Here is a 25,162-nt window from a genome sequence, read left to right as displayed (position 1 = left end):
CAGCCATCTTCATTTAACCAATAATAACTACTCTTCTATAAGTCTTGGCCGGCACAGCCATTAGAGCATTGAAAATTCCATTGTTCCCAGTATATTTCAAAATTTCTTTAACAAATTTAAAATTTTTAACACCTACAAAAATTCTTTAAACATTGCCACAGAGTTTAGACATTCATGAACAATAACACCATCTAAAACCAACTACTTCTATACATCATTGGTACATAAAGTCCGGTTTTTTTCACCATCTGTTGGTCTTATTCCTTCCAACTCCCTTTCTATCTATTCAGGACATATTGCCAAGCTGTTGTGAAACTTTCCAAATCTTTACTATTAATAACCTCTTCCTTCAAGCTGTTATAAATCCAAGACCTTTCGGCATCTCATGTTTCCTCTTCTCATCTCTTCGGTTAATTTTGGCTTTTTCTCAAATTTCTTTTTTCTCATTTCTTTTGAATTAGCATGGTAGTTGTCTTCCCAGATCTGAGGTCTCTCAAATGCGCATCCATTTTCAAATTTTAAAACTTTTTCTTGTAATTAACTGCCCTCACATTAATCTCTCTCTTCTCTTTCTCAATCATTGAAATCATAAATGCCTGCTCTGCCCAATTTGTCATGCTTCTCCTTATCATTTTTTGGAAGCTCAAATAATGTACTATTTCTCTTAAACTATTCTCTTTGTTGTTTCTGTAACCTCTTATGTCTCATGGTTGGGAAATAAATTATATAATGCTATATAGCCCTCTTTTCACTAAGGTCACTTTCTTCCACTTTCCTCTTGTCTCCTCCTTTTTTCTGCAAATTCTGCTCTTTCACTTCTATAACCATGTTTTTTTAAATACATTCTTCCCTATTCTATACTCCAAAGCAAGTGCCAATAAAATGCTGATTTCTTAAACATCTCATGTCAATGAGACTTGAAATGCTGTAGCTATTAATGCTATAGGAGGAAGTTTTAACTTGGTGGGTCATACAAATCTTTCAAAATGCACATAGCTTTAAAAACAGTTTTCTTATATATTCATGTTTGAAACTTCCCTCCAATTGGGGATAGACAAAGAAAGAAAATGGGAGAAAACTAGGTATGCATATGCTATGTTTAGCGATGAAGTAAAGATATACTATATTTAGTTTCCAGAAAAATTTATGACAGATATATGCCTGTAGTGCAAAAAGAATTTTTCAGGTTTTCTGAAGACACTCTTGGTGACTTTAGACAAACGAAAAGCTGTCCGATGAATTCATAATTACAAGTTAAAATTAGCAGGTAATTTGGATTATCTGTACCTGCTTTCAAATTCATTTTCAAACACAATAACCCACAGAATATCTGCACGATATTACAATATTTTATTTTTATTATATGCAAATACATAATAACTGTTTTGTTTTATTGTAATTGTGACATACTTTATGATCATATATTAAAATACAGTAGACCCCCCCATATAACACGGTAGATACGTTCCGTGTTATATGAATTCTGTGTTGTACAAGTCACTTAAATACATGAGCCAATCATAGCCCAGCATGTGTGCAGTTTAGGGGCTAAGGCCATTTGAAAGGTTTTCTTCCGTAAAATTAATTGATTCTAGACTAATTTGATTCAACATTTCCAAAACACATATAATTTTTTGGGAATAATTCATATAAACTATGCTATAAACAAAAAATTGTAGGATTACTTACCGAGTGTGCATCGTTTGAAGATGCCATTGCCTAAGCTTGTTTTCGTCGCGGAGCGGCTCATCAAATGGCAGATGTGTTTCCTGATAAGTTATTCTTTCCGCGAAGAATTCACTGAACTTTGGAAACATCATTAATAGAAATATAATTTTTATGGCTGTTGAATAATACTGTAAATGTTTTTTTTCACAAGAACTGTATAAAAATTTATCAATACTTTCCTGCCTAAACTCTTTGTATATACGTGTGGCGCTGGACGGTGGCAAGTAGTTCGGCTGCTCGTCCACTATTGGTCTAGATTCGACCAATCCTGTCGTGACATGAGTCGGCGATGACGTTTTACTATGTTATAAGAGTCTCTTTTAGCATGTTATACGAACACAATCGCAATTTTTTCGCCGTGTTATATGAACCCGTGTTATAGGGGGTCTACTGTATTTAAATTATAGAGAACATGAAGAATATGCTAGCTTTCATTTATTAACATAACATTTTAAAGTTTTGTCCAATGGTAACAAAAATGAAATGAATTTGTGTTATTTTTTTCTTTCACTATTTTTAATATAATCGTATTTTGCATGATTTTGTAATATTGCAATCTTATAATGAAAATAGTAATCATAAATAAATCTGATTGTATTATTTTAATTCTTTTTACATAAAAATGTTCAATATTTAGAAAAGAGCTTACTACAAATATGACTGTTAATTAAAGAAATCAAAGATCATAGATTCTGTAATTATATATATATAGTCAAACCTGTTTTTATGCGGTGGATAGGGACCGCATTAAAAAAAACGCATTAAAAAAACGCACGAAACTTTACGAGTGGCTATAAAAAATAGTTTTCGCAACACAATTTAAAAAATATATTTTTTTTTATGCGGTCAATAGGGACTGCATAAAAAAAGTCTCACATAGAAAATAACTCAAAACCGTACGAAATAGAATTTATTGACAACAGATGTCAGCACTTGACTGCATCGTCTCGTCTATCGTCTGTTTTACATATTTTTGTCCAAGTGGTGTTTTGTTGACTTAAAAAATAAATTATTTCATTTTTCGCATATTCATGCAATAATATTACTATAATAAGTTCATTTATGCTATAATAAGTTTATTTAGCTATAATAAGTCAACGTGAGACATGACAAATCGCACGAGACTAGTCGCCAACTATACCGCACAAAAAAAGACCGCATAAAAACAGGTTTGACTGTGTGTATGTATGTGTATGTATATATATATATATATATATATATATATATATATAATGTAAGTTACTTGTGTAATATAGTTTGGTTGAAAGTTTTTTATAAGTTATTAGTATCTATAAATTTTCATTACAGACTTTATTTGATTTTATGGTAATTATCAAAAAAATGCTTAGTGCAAGTAAATTTAAGTTAAGTCAAAAAAATTATTGTTGGTGTTGGTTTCTCTTAATGTAGAATAATCTTTATGCATGTATTCAAGGAATATAACCCATGTAAATGTTGATTACACGATACTTAAACTTTGATCTTTTTTGTTATATATGCTTTAACTTAGTTTTTTATTATATTATCCAGTGTTTTTCAACCTTTTTCTAATAGTGGCACTTTAAACTTAGTAATTTTTTTTTTCTTGTGGCATCCTTACTACTATATTTAATGTAGAGTTATTGTGCTTTTTGTACTTCTAATAATATATGTAAGCAGGACCTCCCAGAAAGTAATAGATACCTGTGACAAAATACATACTGGGGAGCTTTATATCAAATTAAATTTGTGTATACATGTTTGTGTAAATGTAATCAACTGATTTCAAGACAAAAATTGTTCAAACAAATTAAAATATTTAATACATATTTAGTTACAAACTAAATTTTATAAAATTTTAAAGTATTTTTAGATACTGTTATTTATCAAAATTATATATAGGTGCTCTACTTTCTCAGGGCCTGGGCATCCAGGGCTATTTGCTATTTTTGTCCTCCCTCTGGACATCCTGAATGTAAGAAGTATTATGGTGTGCTCAGCACTAAATTTTACCGAATTCTTGAAGTGTTATTGAGGTAACGTATTGTGCTACAACACCCCAGTTGAAAACCACTGTGTTAATCAATTGTAAATGAAACTTAAATAATACATAAAATAAAGATTTTATAAATTTTCCTCAAATGTTACATTTCATTCTCAGTCTGAATTTGTCTGAATATTGAATAGTATTGTTTTCAGATTTAAATTTTAAAAATTTGTCAACAGAACAGGTTCTTAATTAAATTTTTAAGCTTAATTAAATTGAATAATTGTGTGACATTGTATAATTATTGTTTATATATATATATAAACATCAACTATACTTCTTACTGTAGACTGGATGAAACTTAATTCTTTCTTCCACGAAAAACCTTGACAATCCAGTGTTTTTATACAACTGCTAACGTTTTCAACCCCTTCGGGGTCTTCATCAGGCACAGCACAAAGGTAGTTTCAAATGCCCGTGAATGGAACCAAGAAACCAAAGCGAGTTCTATTCCAATTTTTGAAATCAAAGAAATTGGAAGATAAAAATGGAACATTATGCACGAGCTATTATCTATTATCTACGCCTGCGTACTATTTACGTTCGCCGCTCTTTAAATTTAAAACAAATTAATGCAATATTAAGTTATTTGTGGGTGTGGACTTCCCTCATAGCAAAATTTCCAGGCTTGCGATATGTTGATTGCATCCTTGTAGTTGATGCATGTGTTGTGCAAACCCGCTTTATATATCTCTAGGGTCTCCAGCGTTCTGAGTTGGTCCGTGTGTTGTGACATTCTGATTATACGGGCGTTTTGGAGGTCGGCAGTGATTCCCTGCTGTGTGGCATACGTTGCCAGTGTGGTAGATAGTTTATTGTTGGCAATGTCGTACCTGTGCTCTCGGAGTCGCTGATGGAGGGAGCGTTTGGTCGAACCCACGTAGACCAGACTTCTATTAAATCTGTCATCCCACAGGGGAACCTCATATATGCCCGGTGCGTGTTTCATGTCCAAATTGTCCTTCCCATTTCGCAGTAAGCTGTATACTGACTGCGGTCTCTTGTAAGTTATTTTATTTCGGGTGCTGGATGCGATTTCTCTGTATATCGCATCTAAATGGTGGTTGTACTCAACTATTTTTCTTGCACTAATATCTGCGGATCTTACCCCGGCTTGTAGGTTGTTACGAGTATTTCCCCGTGCGTACTTGCGTGCCATGTTGTACACTATTTTCCTATCATAACCGTGTTGAGATGCCACTTCCTGGATACGGCCTAGCTTGGCCACTGTGTCTTCATACTTCGAGTTGTGCGTGAACGCGCGCTTAATTAGTGCCCTAAAAGCCGCTATCTTATATGAATATGGATCCTCAGAGGAAGCTGGGATGAACAGAGGTACATGGCATTGTTTGTAAAATACTTTATGCGTGATTTTATTATCCCTTATTTGAATGTTCAAGTCGAGAAAATGTGCGAAGATGTTGCTTTTTTGTTCCAATTTAACGCTTAGCCCATACCTGTTGGTGTTCATTGCATTGATAAACCCATTTATGTCTGGTTCTGCCTTCCATATGATAAGGATGTCATCTACATACCTCCTGTAGAGGAGGATGTTGGTAAGGAATGACGGGATTATTTGTTGTTCAAGTCTCCTGATCACTAGCTTGCATAAGTCACCCGATAGTGGGCTACCCATGGGGACACCTCGTTTTCGTACGTATGTTTTGTTATTAAACCGGAAAAAGGATGAGTAACTAGAAGTCTGGTCTACGTGGGTTCAACCAAACGCTCCCTCCATCAGCGACTCCGAGAGCACAGGTACGACATTGCCAACAATAAACTATCTACCACACTGGCAACGTATGCCACACAGCAGGGAATCACTGCCGACCTCCAAAACGCCCGTATAATCAGAATGTCACAACACACGGACCAACTCAGAACGCTGGAGACCCTAGAGATATATAAAGCGGGTTTGCACAACACATGCATCAACTACAAGGATGCAATCAACATATCGCAAGCCTGGAAATTTTGCTATGAGGGAAGTCCACACCCACAAATAACTTAATATTGCATTAATTTGTTTTAAATTTAAAGAGCGGCGAACGTAAATAGTACGCAGGCGTAGATAATAGATAATAGCTCGTGCATAATGTTCCATTTTTATCTTCCAATTTCTTTGATTTCAAAAATTGGAATAGAACTCGCTTTGGTTTCTTGGTTCCATTCACGGGCATTTGAAACTACCTTTGTGCTGTGCCTGATGAAGACCCCGAAGGGGTTGAAAACGTTAGCAGTTGTATAAAAACACTGGATTGTCAAGGTTTTTCGTGGAAGAAAGAATATATATATATATTGTTTACTATCACTATGTATTTTGTTAGAATTATAGATGTCAATAATTGATATAATTATAAAACAGATAAAAAATTTAATATCCAGCAAGTATTTAAGTACAGTATGCATTTTTTTTTTTTTTTTTTTTTTTCCTAAGCCATCTTCAGATTATGGAATATTGATATTCTGTAACTTTGGGAGACAAAGATTGGAATGGAAATCTTGATATATATGTGCCTTCTTTGCAGAGGTCTTGGATTTGTTCTGCTTAAGATTGATCTTTGTCAGATTTATTTATTTATTTTTCTTTTGTTTCCTTTAAGTGATTCAGTTTTATAAATTTAATTAATAATTATTAAATTTCTTAGTGTGATAACATTGCCTACTTTTAGTGTCAAATTAATTGAATTATAAAGTCTAAAAATAACATAATTTCTGGCCCTTTGGTTGTTCTCTACAATGATTGCCTCTTGAATTTGTCATTGGATGTTAAAGACATTAAAATTAAAATTGTATGTGGTGTTCAAGTCTAAAAACTTAAAAAAATTGAGGTATTTGAATATGAATTGGATCTTTGTTCTGTTGAGCCCTATTCATAACATTTATTATATTAAGGTAACAAGTTTATGTCATCATTTATTTAATTCCAGTTCAAAATTTGAGTAATTCAGAAGCTCATTAATTCAATATCATTACACAATAATTGTTTGACCAAATATTGCAACAGTTTTTTTCAAAGATTTGGAATTTATCCAATATTTTCATTCAGATTTGTTAACCAAAAATTGCTGTTTATTCAATCATCAATGATTGAACTGTATTTTATCATGTAAGGTTAACAGAGCCTTTCCCTTAGTTAAAGTTACTAAACTTTGTATATGTTATTGAAAATGATTTTTCATATAATACCAAATGATTTTATCATTTTGGTATCATTTATCATATAAGTACCAAAATAATTTTTCATATAGAATCTTATAATAAATCTTTCATATAATTTTAAAAATATCCAGATTTTATATGAAAAATCATTTTGGTAAATATCTAATACTGATAGCATATAATATATGCAGAAACTGGATGAGGATCACCAAAATAACAGAAAACACACCTTTTTATTACTACATTATTAATTTGTTAAATTTGGTGGATAAAAAGATGTTTTTTCTATTACTTTGGTGATGTAATACTGATGATAATAAATTGTGTGCTTTCAATTGTTGCTATTGTTTTGACATCAAATGTGACTTGAATTAGGTTGGTTCAGGTGTAGACTATGAAGTTGGTTTTCTAAAGATCAGCAGTTTTAATCTGTCCTTCAATAGCCAGTCTTTTGATTTTTGACATTTTATTACATTTGTTTGTTTATTTTAATAGGAATTAATATAGATTATGATTTTTATAATATATACTAAATTTGACAAAATCACTTAAAATGAATTTCTTCTTCTCAGTTCTCATTAAAAATATGTAATTTAGTTTAGTTTTGATATAAAATATGCACTGATTAAATTATTTATGAAAATAGAAAAAAAAGAGGTTTCAGAGGTCACTGGAAAATTTTAAAAATTGCCAACCATTTTGCCGGTTTTAAGTTTTTTTCCCACCACTTCAAATTATTTATTGCTACCAGTTTTACTTACTAATTAATGTAGGTGCTGGCAGCCTTATCACTTTGGAGTATAGAAAGCAAAAATAACACTTAAAGCTGTCACTTAGAAATAGGAATCTGTCATGGCTATAATTTGGCTATGGGAGAGCGGCAGATACATTTCTGCTGAGAGGGCGTTTTTGTAGCATTGGAGCACGAGGTGTGCTTATCTTCCATGTAGAGCTTGAGACCTTTGTAGTTAACAATAAAGTTATGTTGTTAAAGGCTTAGATTAATTGTGAATACAGATATCCTAGCATGCGAGAATAACGCAACAAAGGAATCATTTTTTAATAATTTTTTCATGAGTAATTCCAAATTATTCCAAATAATACATGTATTCTGTCATGTCAAAATTTTTATGCTTTAACCTACTGTAAAAAGATAAAGGGAAAAAATGTCACCCCAAAAATTCCTCAAATTTTCTGTAGTTGATGATGATAAAAAAAGTCTGGCAATGCTATCCAGTCTGGAAACACTGGATAGCATTGCATGAAAACTGCCTTCAGTTCTCAATGTCACTACCTGCTTTCCTGTCTGAATTTGCCATGTGACATCATGACATTGCTAGATGTGTGGTGCATGGGACTGCTGTCACACAGAAGCTCTGCATTCTGTTTTTCCCGAAGCTTGCTTTGTGATTTAATTTCACTTTGTAGTCCTCTTATTTCCACATTCAGTTTTTATCACCACTTTCATAAAAGTATTGTCAAGTGACAATTTTGGCACTAGGCAGCACAACCCCTAGGTTTTAAGAATTTATGAAATTGTTTATGTAAAAGTAACAATTAATTTTTAAAGATGATAAGCTAATATGCAATGAGATTTAATCAATTCTTATTGAATCTAAAAGTACACGCTTTTCTGAAATGTGATATACACTCATACAATACAAATGTTATCATTAATTGTTAAATATAAAATAATGATGGTAAAGTCAGTAATGAGGATACTACAAACTCAACATAGTTTTAACTGTTGAAAATATGATGTGAAAATTCAAATGACAGTTTTGGAAAGAGATCAGTCATTAATTAAAAGAAAAAAAAAATGTTTGAACCTACTATATTTTTCAGCTAGATAATCTTATAACAAAAATTCATTATTAATAGAAACACACGCCTTAATGCTTAAAATGATGTTTGCTTGTTTTAAAACAAAAGTATCATCTTCAGATTGTTTTTCTGATATTAAGACTAAATATTCAAATTTTGACATGTTACTAGTGTAGCAATTGTAAATATAAAATGAAATTTTTAATCTCCTGTTTTTACACTAATATGTAAACTATGCATTGTTTTTACATTGTTTTTAAAAAAGTAATTCTAATATCATTATTAATGATGTACTGTAATTACTGATAATTGTATAATTTAATATTGTATAATTTTTCAGAAAAATAAAAAAAAACAATTCTCCCTATAACTGACAAATGAAATTAACAGTACTTCTTTTCTTTATCCACATATTAATAAAGAAAATGTCAAATTTTTCTATATATTTTTACTTCATAGAAGTAGAAATACTGTTTTTAAACAACTTATAAGTAGTAAATCTCTATTAACTAGGACTAATGAGGGGTAAACACATCTGAGTTTAGGAAAGTCCCAAGTTAGCAGTGTTTTTGCTGACAATGTGGAAAACAAGGTGCCTATACAGTACATTCATTTATTATGATCAGCTTTATACAGAAGTTTTACTGAGCTTTAAAATAAATATAATACATATTACACGACTTCAATTATAGCATATTAAAGTAATAAAACTGATTACTTTGGTATGAAATGGGTACTGCAGCACTATAAGCACCCCTAGATACACTTCTGATATACAGCAATGTACAGTCTTTAATAATTTACTGATTACAGTAATATAATGCGTGATATTAAAGACTTCTGGATATAGAAAACACTTGATAATTATAATTTTTCTAATTACTGCACAATTTTCTTGTAAAATTTGTCCAAATTATGTGAAGTCTTAGTTGTGGGGTCAAAATTAGTAGGAGTTTACTGTATTTTTATTATTTTTATTGTTGCATGTGTTACCTTTAAAGTTTTATTATATATAACCAGATATTTATGGTACATTGTTATAAAATTCAAATATAAAATGTATAATTCTCCATTTTTACTTACCAAAAGATACAGATTTCACTAATAAAATTTTGTATTTTCTATATTTATTCATATCCTTAAATTTATTATTACTATGAAGAATTATTTTAAAGAATATTTGGAAATAACAGTTGTAAATGGAAAAGCAAACAAATTTGGATGTTAAACTACATTAAAGAACTAAACATTGGTATAATTTCTCCGGATTATAATTGAGTTAGATTTTAATTAACTTAGTATATAATTTTTGGAGATTGAATATAAATATGTATTATTAAAACATTTGTGTGATGCTTCTAGGCAAAATTCCAAACTAAATTAATTAACTTTTATTTTTAAAATAATTCAAAGGAAATCTGATAATTTATATTAAATAAAAAAAATGAAAATACTTTCAATTGTTTTACAAATGGTATGGATTTAAAGTCAGTCTCTCATTCTCTCTGTCTTGCACAATCAATTAAGCTAAAATTAAAATTGCTTGAAATTCAAAATTAATTCTATTATTTACATTATGATATTATTATATCTCGACTCATTATTTTATTAGGCAAATTTCTAAATTATAACTTATTAAGTAGAGTTGTTCTTAACTTAGTTAATGATTGAATGCATTTCAAAAATATTAGGTTGAGAAAATATTGAATATATGTTTAATTATTTCAGTTTTTGAGTAGAATAACAAGTACAAACTGATTAAACTGCAAAGCAAATAACTTAATTACTATTTTTTATCATGCTGTGTGTGCTGTAATATAAATAAATTTCATCATAAAAAATGCCTTTGCAAACTTTGGCAGTTTGTTTTCAGATATATCTCAGACAACTTTTTTTACACAACTAAACTTTCTTACACTATGTGATAAATCAGATATGCCAATTTTTTAAATATTATATTCTTATAATCTATTCGCTTGTTACATTCAGATAAGACTAAATAGATTACTTTAAATCTTATTAAAAATTATTTCTTCAAGTTAAAATATTTGACACTAAAGAGAAAATTGAAAAAATATATACAGTGGAACCTCACTTAATGAGCATAATTCATTCCAGAATCTTACTCGTAATCTGAAACACTCGTTAAGCGAAACAATTTTTCCCATATAAATTAATGTATAATATGATAATGCGTTCCATGCTGAAAAAATACTCAAATATTTTACATATAATGTTTATTCAAAGAAATTATACAATATACATTGTTAAGGAGTGTGAATTATCATATTTTCCTTTAGCATGGAATGAACAAACCTAGAATGCAAATTTGATTTGAGAAAACAAAAAAGTATCTCTCATAAACCGCCAAACGATATGCCAAATTTTTGGACTATGTAAAGGCTATAATTAAATATTAGGAATTAATTAATTTGACTAGAGGTAGGCAGTTATGCTGCCATCTTGTATTAAATTTAATGACCAATTCCAAATTAAATTTTAGAAATGTCTAAATTAAAAATTAATTACTTATTATTATTAAATTTAATACAAGATGGCAGCATAACTGCCCACCTCTAGTCAAATTAATTAATTTCTAATATTTAATTATAGCCTTTACATAGTCCAAAAATTTGGCATATCATTTGGAGTGTTTATTATATAACGGGTGGTGGTTGTTGATGTTTATGCATAATATGTATGAACGCAAGTTTGGAAAAATGTGTGATCACAAGTGACACTAAGATGCTGGCAGAACGAGTGCTGAACACAAACTGATGGAGCATGCGCACAATCCAGACTTTCCCTCTCCTCTTCACTCATTAAGTGAGTCATTTTTTTACAGTTTGTTTTGCTCGTTAAGTGAGGTACCACTGTATATCAATAATAAACCAAATGATGATCATAATTAATCAGGCTATTTTTTGTTACTATTAGTAATATCTAATTATTAATAATAGCAAAAAAAATAACCCGAATAATTACAGCAATTGTTTCCTTTATTATTAATACATTGGGATTAGTGTGGTGTGTGTGTATGTATATGTAATATATATATATCAAGTTATAGGTCCTCAAAATTCAAAAAGTTTTTATTATTATTGTAACTTTACAGAGTATTATATTTTAACGTTTCCGGCCTTCACCTTTTTTACCAGTATTGAACTTTAAATTAAACTTCCGAATGTTTTTGGAAGTTTAATTTAAGTTCAATACTGGTAAAAAAGGTTTTGTTTGTGATGGTTCATTTCTCACTCCAGTATTTCTGAGAAGACTGTTATTTTATTTTAACATTACTTGCAAGATATATAAATAAGCATTTTGTTACAAAACAAATGTACAAATGATATTAAATATAAAAATGAGTATCCTGTTATCATTGGATTCCAAAATTTTGTTTTATCAAAAGCAGATTGAGATAAGGTGCTCTGGTCCTAAAAGTATACTAGTTAAAAGTTATTACTAGCGATAAATATATATCAATATTTTTATTTTTGACAGATATTAAGCAAAATTTATTTTAGAGATTAGTTTAACACATTAGATCCCAATTTATTTTAATTGTGAACCCTTTTCACTTTGATAAAAAGTTTTTTCCTTTTTTTTTAAAAATTGATCATTTTTACTGATTTTAAATAAAACAATAAATCAAAAACATCAAAACTAATTTATTAAACATGCAAAAAGCAGATTAATTAAAATGGAAAAGCAAATATTTGTTCAAAGTAGTAATTAATTTTTACAAAAGATTTCATATTTAAGTATTTGAATATTGATACTCTCTGGGCAACAGTTTCTCCAACAGGAGTGAACACTTTAGTTTACAAAGAATCAAATACATGGAAATGAATCAAAATGTGATTTGATTCTCTCATTATTAGACTCAATGGATTTTATTTTTCACAATTGTGAGTCATTTAGAATCTGTGCATAGGTCCCCTTTTTCTAAGGAATATTAATAATTTTTGAAACTATCTAAATGACTTCGTACATATTTTAAACTATTCATTAAAGCTCAAAAACTAATTATTGTGAAACCCTAAATTTTATCCACAAGTTGGAAGCCACTGGTGTAGCAGATTTTATTTTTATTTTTCTGTTACTAGGGTATTTTAAACATTCCAAATTTGTTGGCATTTGTCAATAACCTGACAAGTTAGATGACAAATTACTGGACTGATTTTTCAAATGTCAGTTGAAATCATTACTTGGCAACTGCTATTGTGTTCATTTTTGATGATTTGGCTAAATTTTCAAGGTGTAGCTGGTACAAATGTATGTTGAGGCATACATTTAAAACTTTTAATACATTAATAGGGTTTTTTTTGTTAATTACTGAATTCTTTGTTTCTTATTGAATGTAAAGAACTTGTACAATGAACTAAAATATTTTTATACATGACTTAAATTCTATAGGTCAGATTTAATATATATTTTATATATGAATTGTATATGTCATCATTATTATAATAGTAATTGCTGTTAAGGTTAGCACTGTTGCAAGAGGCATAGATACAATATATAGTTTAATGATTAACAATAATATTTTTCTATTTACATATTAATCTATTGATAATACATTGTCAAACATTTTTAAAATTCTCTCAAATTATTATTATTATTACTTTTCATTTTTGATAAATTTTCTAGTCTCTATAATCCTGATTTTGTTGAAGAATTGATTATTTTTAGTATATTATAATTAATATACATTTGGTTTATTTTAGTACAGGTACTTAAGTTATAGAACAGTTATTTTGTTGTAAAATTTTAAAAAATAATATTACATTTCTAGTAGTATAGTAGGATTCCATCATCAGGGACTTGCCTCACACAGTTTTAGGTTTATGCTATTGGCAATCTAACAAAAAATGAAAAATACATAAAATAAAAATTAATTGCCCACTAAATCTGCACCATTTTGTAAAGTTGCACAAAGTCTCACAGCATCTCACTCAATCATACTCATTCTTATTCTGTAAAAAACTCATTTCTTTGTTTTAACTAAACACTGGGACTTACATCAGTTTTTGTTTTGGGTCTTCACTTTTAGCAGTCATGTCCATGTGATAGTAATGATTTTTGTGTCATTTGTACTAATCACTTTGCAAATATAGCTCCAAAACACAAGGGTAGTGATGCTAGTAGCTCTGACAAGACAAAGAAAAGCTGTAAAGTACCTAATTCAGAGAAAATTTTAATTTTAGTGAGAGAAGAAAAGTCTGCTTCTGAAAATTTTATTTTTTATTTTTATGATTTATTATGCTGATTGCTAATAATGTTTGTTTGCTTTTATTAATTTTTTTTAAAAGATTGTAATAGATATGTTACTAGACCTCTTTCTCAAAATAGTAAACCTCTTTCTCCTTCTCAAATTACTGGAGTAATCAAATAAAATAAAAACAAAACCTTTAATAACCAGTAACAGAACTTTAATGAGAAATTTCGAAAGTTTTCGGCTTTCACCAAGACCTGCCTCACATTTTTTAACAAAATAGAATTCCAAACTGGAATGTTAGAATGATAATGGTAATGTTCAAAACTTCAATTTTTAAAATTTCGAATATCTCACAATGTATGCCAAATTCATATGATAGATAGTCGCTCTTTTACAATTTTTAGTCTATACATTTTTAAGATGTACATAGTGTATGAGATGAAATTAACATTGAAAAATTTGGGCAAAGTTAACCTAAGAGGTACTTCCACACATGCAATACTGTATTTCAGTCCTAAAGTTAATACACTTGCCAGTCAGGCTGGCTTTATATATTTCCAACACCTCCAGTCTACAAATATGGTCCATTTGAAATGCCTGCCTAATTAACTTGGTGTTCTGGAGGTCCACATGCACTTTTGGGTTGGTGGGGTATGTGGACAAAGAAGTGGTATGCCTGTTGTTCATAAGGTCATATTGATGTTTACATATCCTTTTTCGTATGGATAGTTTAGTTGAGCCTGTATATACTAAGTTCCTTTGGAATCTATCATCCCTTATTGGTACACAGTACACTCCTATGGCTCTGCTTTGATCCATCTTATCCTTTGCATTGCATAGCAACTTATATATTGTACTGGATCTTCTGTAAATGATTTTGGTACCCCTATGGCCTGCAATATTTTTGTATAAGGAGTTCAAATGTTGATTAAAATGTACTATGGTGCACATGGAGCATGGGATGCATCATTGGTTTCTGTTAGAACAAAAAAAGAAAGCCCTTCAATGCTGTTTTCTGTTGACTTATTCTTTTTTTCTCTCAAGTATGTATGTTGGCGTGAATTCATACTATGTTTTAATTACTAGGATGTTTATAGAAATAAATAAGTTTAATATTTACATGATTTTGTTTTTTTTCCTTTTCGTGAGTGACAAATTAACACTATGAAAAATTAGCAACAATTTACTAATTTTATTATTGAGAGTTACAAAATCTTTCCATAAGATAATTGTTTGGTAATTGTTTACCTAATAAACATCTAATAGAGAGTAAGAAATGCACTATTTCTTAGTGAGAATAAAAAATTCAAAATTTAAATTAGTGTTTAAAGTGTAAGAATATTAGAGTATGATGTGACTGATTTATGAGAAAAACTAATAAAAAAGCTGAACTAAATAGATACAACATTATTGTATTTTTAGACATTTGATTAAGTTGTGTTTTTATTAGTTTCTTTTTATTGAACCTTCTGGCACTCTTCCATTTAAAACATCAAATGAACTAAATAAAATAGCTTGTATATTTCATTAACATTTGGCATGTTGACACTGTAGAACTTAACTATTATACATTTTGCTTTATCATATCTTTTTTAATTCTCTTTTTCCTCAACTAATCTCTAATTTATATTTTTATAATAATGAAAATAATAATTTTATTATAGTTTATAACTAGAATTATTTTTAAAAAACCATTCAATTTAATAGTTCAGAAAACTGTTTACAGAAATAAACACAATTAGACCTCTCATTAAAATTTAATTTACAAGTACTCTTGATGTTATTTCAGGCTTCAGTTTCAGATTGGAACTTTCTTCAAGCTACTTTACAATAGATTTTGTAATGTTTACCAATTGAAAATTAATGATTTATAAATACTTATACTGTTGTGTTTATTCAGTAAATTATTTTTCTGAATAATTAAATTTCTGAGTAGTTGCAAAGATGTAATGTTAAATTCAGTTTGAGTTTGTTATTTAAAATTTCTTGTTAATAAATAGCTGTTTTTATAATCTTTAATGAATTCAGCTGAGTTGCAATCTTCAATGTACCTTTTTAGTAGTGGGTGAAGTAAAAAGAAAACTAATATTTTCAACTTGGTTATTGCCAGTGTTCTTTTAATTCCAGTTGCATTAATTAATTTAGCTGATCTTTATTTGTTGAATTAATTTAAAAATTTTTTTGAATTAAATGCTACAAGCGTTGATTGCTTCATTCACAACACTGAATAATAATTATATTTACTTGTAAAACAACAGAGGCTACTTGAACATCTTCCTTGTCACACATTTTTAAGACTAGCATTCTTTTGCTCAAGTATGGGAACAGAAACACATGATTACGAACATTAGTAACAAAGAGTGTTTTAGTCTGTATTTACAAAGTCTGTTATATTGCAATGTTGCATAACAATCCAGTTTAAATATGATTGTGCTGTCCTTGTTCTGTACAAAGTAGTGATTGGTGACTGAATTTTTAAGAACCAAAGTTAGGGATTATTAGCTCAGTTATCAGCTCATATCTGGCACCATTAATATTAATAATAATAGTAATTTATAATTTAAAAATTTAAATTCTGAACTCTGAAACTTTAAAAAATGGTTCTTAGAACCATTTTTTTAACTATTTTGATTTAATCTGTCAAAGACTAGAAATACATTCTAAATGTGGAGCTGACACTGTTCTTTAAAAGAAAGATTTGGTTTACTGAATTAAGCAGTTTTTGTAATAACTAAATATCATTTTATTATATAAAGTATCATTTTATGTAAAAATTATTTTAATTCATAATGTAGTATTCATCTTATTAATGATAAACTATAGTTTATAAACATGTTTATAAAAATTTATCTGTTAAACATTCAAGTTTGCTTATAAAACTTACAGCACTTTAGTTTTCAATATAGTAATTTATGCTGATTTATGAGCTGTTAAGGTGTGTTCACAGTATGTCTTATCAGCAATGCCAAATAGTTGGGAATGTGCCTGTCGGCTTGTACCAATTGGCATGCCAAGTTTAAGCTGACTGTGTCAGATTTGGACAAAGAAGCTGGGCTAAAGTATGTTGTGTTGACATGCTGCATAGTGTCGCCTATTAATTCATCTACATAATCCAGTTTCGAGTCCTCCATCAAATCACATCCTCTATATCTCTTTCAACTTTGAAGAGTAACTTGGATGAACCCAAAATCTATGCTTTTGAGATTCACAACACTGAATAATAATTACATTTACTTGTAAAACAATAGAGGCTACTTGACCATCTTGTCACACATTTTTAAGACTTCAATTAAAAGCCAATATCTTTGTTCAAAAAATTTTATTTGAGATTGTGTCTGCCTGAGGACAACATTTTATAGCACGTTGAAAGCACTTGCAAATATAGCAGTATTTATACGTAATGCCTGTGTGATAATTTGCTCTTCTCTTGCTTAACCAAAGATTGGTGTGAAATCCAACTCTCGAATTCAATTTAACTTACAAGATGAACCCTGGACAATGGATGTTCTTTTTTACCATGTTAAACCTGAAGAAGCAGTAGCATAAGTTACATGCCCAGTTAATGTTCCTACTGAAGTGCAGAAAATACAGTGTAGTCCCATGTGCATTACTATCAACCAAAAAGCCTTTCCTGTATGCCTTCAAGGTGCTTTGCAGCACATGGATAATTCACTCCTTTCAAAGTTAATTAAAAATGAATTTAAATGTCTGGCTGAAGTGGAGCTGAAATTATATCTCGTCCACTTACAGTTTACAAAAGCATGGCACCTGGCCTCTCTGTATGACCAACTTAAGAAACTGCAAAGTGTTGCATCACTATTTACTGACAAGTGATCTTTAAATTAAATAAGAAATTCCGATGGTTTCTTGAGGCTACATATAAGCAATATAGACAACTGAACCAATCCTGTTCTACAACTACACAGAGGAGCACATTCCAGCTCGGATTTCCAAGGTCGTACAAATGGGACCTAAGTATATCCCACCACCACGTGATACTAATACTTCCAGTGAGGTCCTAGAATTGTCAAGCGGCCACTAAATTCGCAGATATGGAACTTTCTATCATCTCAACGCTTGCATCTGAAAAGCAATCCATGGGTGACAAAAAAACTCCTTGAATAGCCAGCTCGTAAGGCAGTACCTGGTGATGGCCAACTTAAGGCTACTGATCTTGGACAAGAAGTTTGTCTTATACAAGGAAGAAGATTTTCTAACCAGAGCTGCAGACTTCCTCAGCCAATCCCATGCAGTAGTCTTACAGGTTGACCCAACTCCTACTGTTTTAAGGAAGACTAAGAAAATAATATCTCTACCGAATGTATCTGCTCTTCTTTCTGGGCGTGTGGAACCTCCGTCTAATGTAGTGTGCTCCAGGCTCTTCTTTGAGGCCAAACTGCATAGAGGGCTGGCCACTGAGGCTGCTGGTTAACAAAAGGATCCATCCAACCTACCACCTTGACAAGATGCTTGTCAAACTCCTAAGTGGGCTTCTTCCTCCTTTCCCCTTGTTACATCTTCCTCCCATTGCAGCCAAAGCATCTTTATCTGCTGCATTAGATAAATTGTCCCCTAATAGGTACAGTTTCTATAAAATGGATGTTGTCGCTCTCTACCCCTCAAGTCTTAGAGATTTGCATGGCTTTACTTTTTGTTACCGAACACAATTATTTTCGGTTCAATGGGAAAATATACCTGCAAAAACAGGGTCCCAATGGGCTCACCACTGTTTGCCATACTAGCAAAATTGCTCATGAGACATATTGAGCAAAGGGTTTTTAGTTTCCCCTTTACGATAGCCTACTCATTGATGTATCTTAGATATGTAGACGACATTCTTGTAGTCTGGCAAGACATGGAGGAGAATTTCCTCGTCCTGAAATACTTTCTTACGAATATTTACCCTACTATCGACTTTACCTGGAAAAAAGAAAATGGGGGAAAAATTGCATTTTTAGATCTAAACATCTCAGGGAGGTATAATGTACTCAGTGTTCCATGAGTTTAACAACATATACCCCCTTTAATCCCTGCCACATCATACCATCTGCAGCACTACATCAATGCAGCTATAGCTCCTTTAATTAGAAGGGCCTTTCTGTTGTCTTCCACACAAACTGCTATCAATATTGAACTTACTGCCATTCACTCAGCAGTAAATGCGGCAGATTATACTAATTCCAAATATAAGTATATCTTAAACAAGGTTAAACAATCTTTTTCCCACCACCACTTTACACATCCCGAAGGAATGCACAATTGTCCGTCCCCCATTACCGTTCTGCAGTCGCATCAAAAGCCAATATGCTTTGCCAAGTGGTAATCCTGGTTATGCTGGTTGACTTAATGTGGATGTACTGTACTTCTAAGGTCTATAAACATTGAGGTTTTCTGATATGGCAGAAATTAGCTAGTACAGTTATATAGTTATATAATAATTGAATCAATTATTTTAAAAAGGAGATAGGTGTCAATTTTGATGTAATTCATATTTTAGGTGTTATGTAGCATTTAAGGGTAAATTTAATGTTTTATGTTAAAAGGAGATTTCTCTCATGTCTGCTATAGGTATTATTTACAGTACATTTTGCTAATGTGAAACTGTTTTGCTGTTTTTGAGCTTTTAAAATCAAACTGCTTAGTTGATATGAGAGAGAAAAAGTGATACTTAAGAGATGATAAAGACATGAGGAACTGTGGCCACTAATTGACCACTGGCCATTCTTTTAATTATATTGCATATTTGCTATAATGTGTGCTATGCATTATGTAGAATACTTAAAAATTTCTTTATAATTTATCAAAATAAATATTATTTAAAATATATTAATTGTGGTATTGGATGCTCAGCAAGAAATAGATCAAATATTATTAAATTTATAAGTTTACTAGCCAAATTACTAATATAATAAAGTGTACGGTATTTATATACGAGGGCTATTTTTTAAATAAGGTCCGTTTGTGAATAAAAGTGAGAATAATGCGCAATCACGGCAGTATGCATATGCTTCTGCTCCGAGCAAGCTTGGCGCGTGTTTTGACGCCATTTGCAGCCATATCGTCTGTCTGTATGCTGAGCTGTAAAAGTTTAAAATGTTTAAGAAAATTGAGTCTCCCGCCGACTGTGAGATACGATCTGTTATTCTATTCTTGAATGCAAGAAACTTGGCAGCAGCGGAAATTGACTGTCAGATTTGTGAAGTTTACGGTGATAATGCTATGAGTGACAGTAAAGTTCGAAAATGGGTAAGAATGTTTAAGGATGGGCGAGTTAATGTGCATGATGAGCCACGCCCTGGTCGACCTTCTCTGATTTCTGAAGATTTGGTTCGTGATGTGGATAACAAAATTCGAGAGGACCGACGATTTACGATTTCAACGTTATCAATTGAATTTCCACAGATTTCAAGATCAGTTTTGTATACCATTGTTTCGGAGAAACTGAATTATCGAAAATTGTTTTCTCGGTGCGTTCCAAGACTGCTTTCTGACGATCACAAAACAAAAAGATTAAACAGTGCTTTATCGTTTTGACTCGATACGATCATCCACACAGTCCAGACCTTGCACCCAGTGATTTTCACTTGTTTCGATACTTAAAGGAGTTCCTTGGTGGTCAACATTTCAACGACGAAGGAGAAGTGAAAACTGCAGTCGTGGATTGGGCTTTTTGACAGGCGGCAGATTTCTTTGAAGTCGGAATTCAAAAAATTGTTGAGTGGTATGACAAATGTTTAAACAAAATGGAAATTATGTAGAAAAGTAGATAAAAGTATGTAGAATATAGAAAAAATATATTTTAACGATATTTACAGTATTTTTCTTCTTATTAAAAAACGGACCTCATTTAAAAAATAGCCCTCGTATTTATTTTATTATCAACATAAATTTTGATGTTAACAAGTACTTTCAATCTAATTTAGATCATCTTTAGGTTTTCTAATATTAGAATACAATTTCTGTTTTCAAAACAAAAAAAAATTATATTTTATTCAAAAGTTTGCAAACCTGAAGGTAGTCAAATTAGAGCAAAAGCACTAGTTAATGTTAAAATTTATGCTGATAATAAAGTGTGTGATATATAAATATTTGCAAATTTAGTCAATTGATTTCTTGCATGGATGAAATGAATTTTTTAATATGTGAGTAGATAAGCATTTTTATTTTAAAATTTTATTTGTTAATATAGGGGCTTAATATTTATTTATACTTAATTTCATAATAATTACATCTCACTAATCTAAGAGAGAAATGTTTGAAAGAGAATTTTATTATGAAATATATTTATTGATCATCAGTTAATATATAATTTAATCACTGCATTTATCTATGATAATATATCTACTTATAATAAAAGTTGATTTAATTAATAAATTTATTAGTTAAATTATTAGAACATTCAATAAGTACACTTATACATGTAATCTCACATATTTCAAATTTTAGTGTAATAGTCAATAACATCTGATTATTAATGTTTATAGATGTTAAGTATGCTTTAATAAAATTATTACTTTTATACATTATTAATTTCCATCATTCTATATTTAATACTAGTATTTTCAACCCTTTTTACATTCAGATTTAGCAAATAGTATAAATTAAACAAATCAAACAGTTTGTCTGTTTGATAGAAGTAATATGTTAAATTTGTATAATTTATATTGTTTGCTGATGATGATTGCTTAAAAGAATTTAAAGTACTAATTTAAAACAAATGCGGAAAAATGGAAGGTGTATTATTTATTGTAACTATTTCAGTTTAGATTAACAATAGATAGATAAACAAAAAATTACATTCATTAAAATTTTCAATATTTTAAATGAGTTAAAAATTTAAGACAGATATTTAAATATTTATGTATTTAATAAATATACCAACAATTAAGATTTATTTATTCATTATTTAATATTTTAGATAAAATAAAAATTTATCAAAATATCAATAGATTTTAAGTGATTGTTAACCTGTATTTAAAATTATATAGTTCTCTTATAAATGTACAAAAATACAAATGTACTTAGTACTTTTATATTTTTATTGTAAGCACTTGTATAAATCACATGGTAATGAAAATAATTAAATAAATCATTTTGTGATTTTTATTTATTTTTTTTCTCTCTTTTTCATTATAGTGTGTTGAATTTAAGTATTTAAAATATATTTTATAATTGAATAATTTATTATTGAATTTTAATAAATATATATACTTTTAATTCTTTTATTTTAATCCTTATAGTAAGTTATTTATTTATTTAAAGAAATTTAAAAGAAAATATAATTAACTTATATAAATATTTACAATATTTACAGATATGCCCTTGTTTGGATTTTGTCCTGCCTGGGATGAATTTTATTTAGTAGTCTGTGAATTGTGTGGTTATGTTGTTAAACCACAAGCATTAAAGAATCATATTGGTACGTACTTAAAATAAGTTTATTAAAATATTTAAATAAAATGGATTCATTTCATGTTTTATTCAACATAAATCCAGAATTTAATATATAGTTATAACAAAACTTTCAGATCAAAATTATTTTAATAATCTTTGTCTATTAATAAATACATAAATTTCTGATCTTGAAATTTATTTGCATACTAATACTTTCTATATATTAACAGGACTTACTATACTGGAAATTATGGATGCAGATATTTAGTCTTACAGATTAGGTGAACTAAATAAAGAACATTATTTTTGATCTGTAAGACTAAATATCTGCATCCATAATTTCCAGTATAATAAGTCCTGTTAATATATAGAAAGTACTAGTATACAAAATAAATTTTAAATAGAGTTAAAAAGGACACAAAGGCATAATAATTAAATTAATTCTGATTTTGAAGTTATATTGGTAAACTGCTCTTAAAATTTTGGCTAACAAATAGATTATTTAATCAGAAATGTTTTCAATCCTGATTATCTTCACTTTACATAATAAGTGAAATAGAATTGTTTTAAATTTTAAAAAGTAAAAATTCAAGTTAGGAGCAATAAAATAAAAGGTGAACAAATAAAATCAAATGAAGTATAATACAAAATAAATACATAATTATATATTATTATATAAAAAGACCAGAAATGCTTTTGATTATGTTTTTGATTAAGTAATCTATTTGGTAACCAGAATTTTAGAAGTTATCATTATTATTATAATGATGCCAAATTTTGTTAATTTCCATGATTTTTACAGTCTAGAAATACCTTACAATTTGCAAAAAATTAAAATAATTCAAAAATTATTTTGCAATACAAATAAATTGATAATACTCAAACTGTTCTGTATTTATAATCATTACTCTTTTTTGCTTCTTTTAAATGAAAGTATTGTCAAAAATGAATTAAAATATATTTTAGAAGTCATAAAATATATTTTACATATTAATATCTAATTGTTATATGAAATTTTATTTTAAGATTCAATCAGCAGATCAGTTCTTACTTCATTAAGATTTTAACATTGAATTTTTGTTTACATACCAAGTACATGATTGTTAGGTTATCATTTTATGTAACTTAATGAAAATAAAGTTATTACACATTTTACACTATCAGAGTAAACAGAAAGTTGTATACCAGATCAATGCCAAATGATACTGTAATTCATCAGGCTATTTTAGGTTACATTAATAATTAAATTTTAAGTAATTTGTTACTTATAGGTTACAGCATTAGCTAATAATGTCTGGTTTTGAGATGTTTATATATGCATACTAAATCAGATTTTTGTTATTTTCATTTTTAATTACTTAAAAATTACTGAAAATGATTAAACTGGATTTTATATTTTATATGAAACTTATAAGTTTGAAATTTTGGTATATATATTATATATTTTATATATAAATATTTCATTAAAATGATGTTTTTTTGATAATTTACTATATCTAATCTCATGTATTGTCAATCTAAACCTTTAATTTTTCTGAAAACAGACTCTTTTTAAATAGTATTAGAATTTTAAAACTGTTATTTGGGCATACTTGATCTTTTCAGTTCCATCTATAAGTTAGCATTGGAATTTATGATGCTAAATAATTACATTATTTAAGGTATTCAATAATGTGATACACTAGAAACATCAAATACAGCTAAAATTATAATTAACTATCTAGGTAATAGATTCTAAGAGTGAAGAACAGTACAATTTCAGAATGCTGTACTGTACATGTGCAGAAACTATGGATCATTATATATTTTTAAAATGGTTACATTATATTTTCTAAATTTTATTAATAATAGTAAACAATAAAGATATAGAATAGATGTTATTTATGTGAAAAACCTAATTAATAAATTGATTATTATAGATTATTTGATGTTAGGGAATGAACAATTCATATAAGATATGTTTTCAATAAGGATTAAAAATTTTACTATTTGTACTCTTAAGCTCGTTCTTCTATTCTTGCTTATTTTATGTTTATAGTAAAGTGTATACATTGTTTAAATATTTGATATCAATGACATGGATTTGGAATTTTTTTATTTTCACAATTTTTATAAAATATTTTAAAATATTTTATAAAATTCTTTGCAGTTTACTGAGCAATCCTAGGTATTCTGTTATGTAAATTATGCAGTATATATTATCTGATCATTAATTATATGTAAATTATTAATAAGAAGTTAACAAATTAATAATCTGTTAAGAGTAACCGAGACTTTAAAATGTATACAACATTTTGAAAATTTATTTATTAATTAAATGTCAAATAAAAATTAGCCTGATTAATTACGGCAATAGTTTGATTTAGTATCAATACATCAAGCTTTGGGATGTTTATTATATAAATGTCAAATAATGAATCAGAAGATGGCAGCTAAATGCAAGTGAAAATGTATGCTATTTAATTATAATTAATTTCCAGGTTGATGTCTCATATTTTATAAGATAAACAATAAAAAAAAACTTATAAATTTTAGAGCATAAATTTAAATTTGTTTTGATTTGGAAGTTTGTCTGTTGGAAAACAATTGATACTAGATAGCAAGTCTAAATTTTTTTATTAAAATAAAAATCAGTAATTTATTACATTTCAGTCTGTTTTTGCTTTGTTTTAATTGTGCAGAGTTTTTATTTTTCATTAAGTAACTACTGTAAAAAATGTTTTCATGGTCAATATTTTTTAATCTTCAGTGGAAAAATTAAATTTGAGAATGTAAAATTTTAATGTTCATTATAAATATTTTGAATTTAA

The 25,162-nt window shown here is 28.9% G+C and overlaps 1 protein-coding gene across 1 annotated transcript in view; it reads left to right on the top strand.

Annotated features, from left to right (window-relative positions):
* Window positions 1-25,162, top strand: part of LOC136989320 (ataxin-7-like) — a 155,884-nt gene that overhangs the window by 36,848 nt on the left and 93,874 nt on the right. The window contains exon 3 of the mRNA XM_067287444.1: window positions 22,273-22,377. Coding sequence (XP_067143545.1) covers window positions 22,273-22,377 — 105 coding nt within the window. The remainder of the gene's footprint in view (window positions 1-22,272; window positions 22,378-25,162) is intronic.

The sequence above is a fragment of the Centruroides vittatus genome, unplaced genomic scaffold (genome assembly GCF_030686945.1).
Source record: "Centruroides vittatus isolate TY-2023 unplaced genomic scaffold, ASM3068694v2 scaffold_464, whole genome shotgun sequence".
NCBI classification, from domain to species: Eukaryota; Metazoa; Arthropoda; class Arachnida; order Scorpiones; family Buthidae; genus Centruroides; species Centruroides vittatus.
Note: the sequence above shows the minus strand (reverse complement) of the source record. Positions and strands in the feature narration are given on the sequence as shown.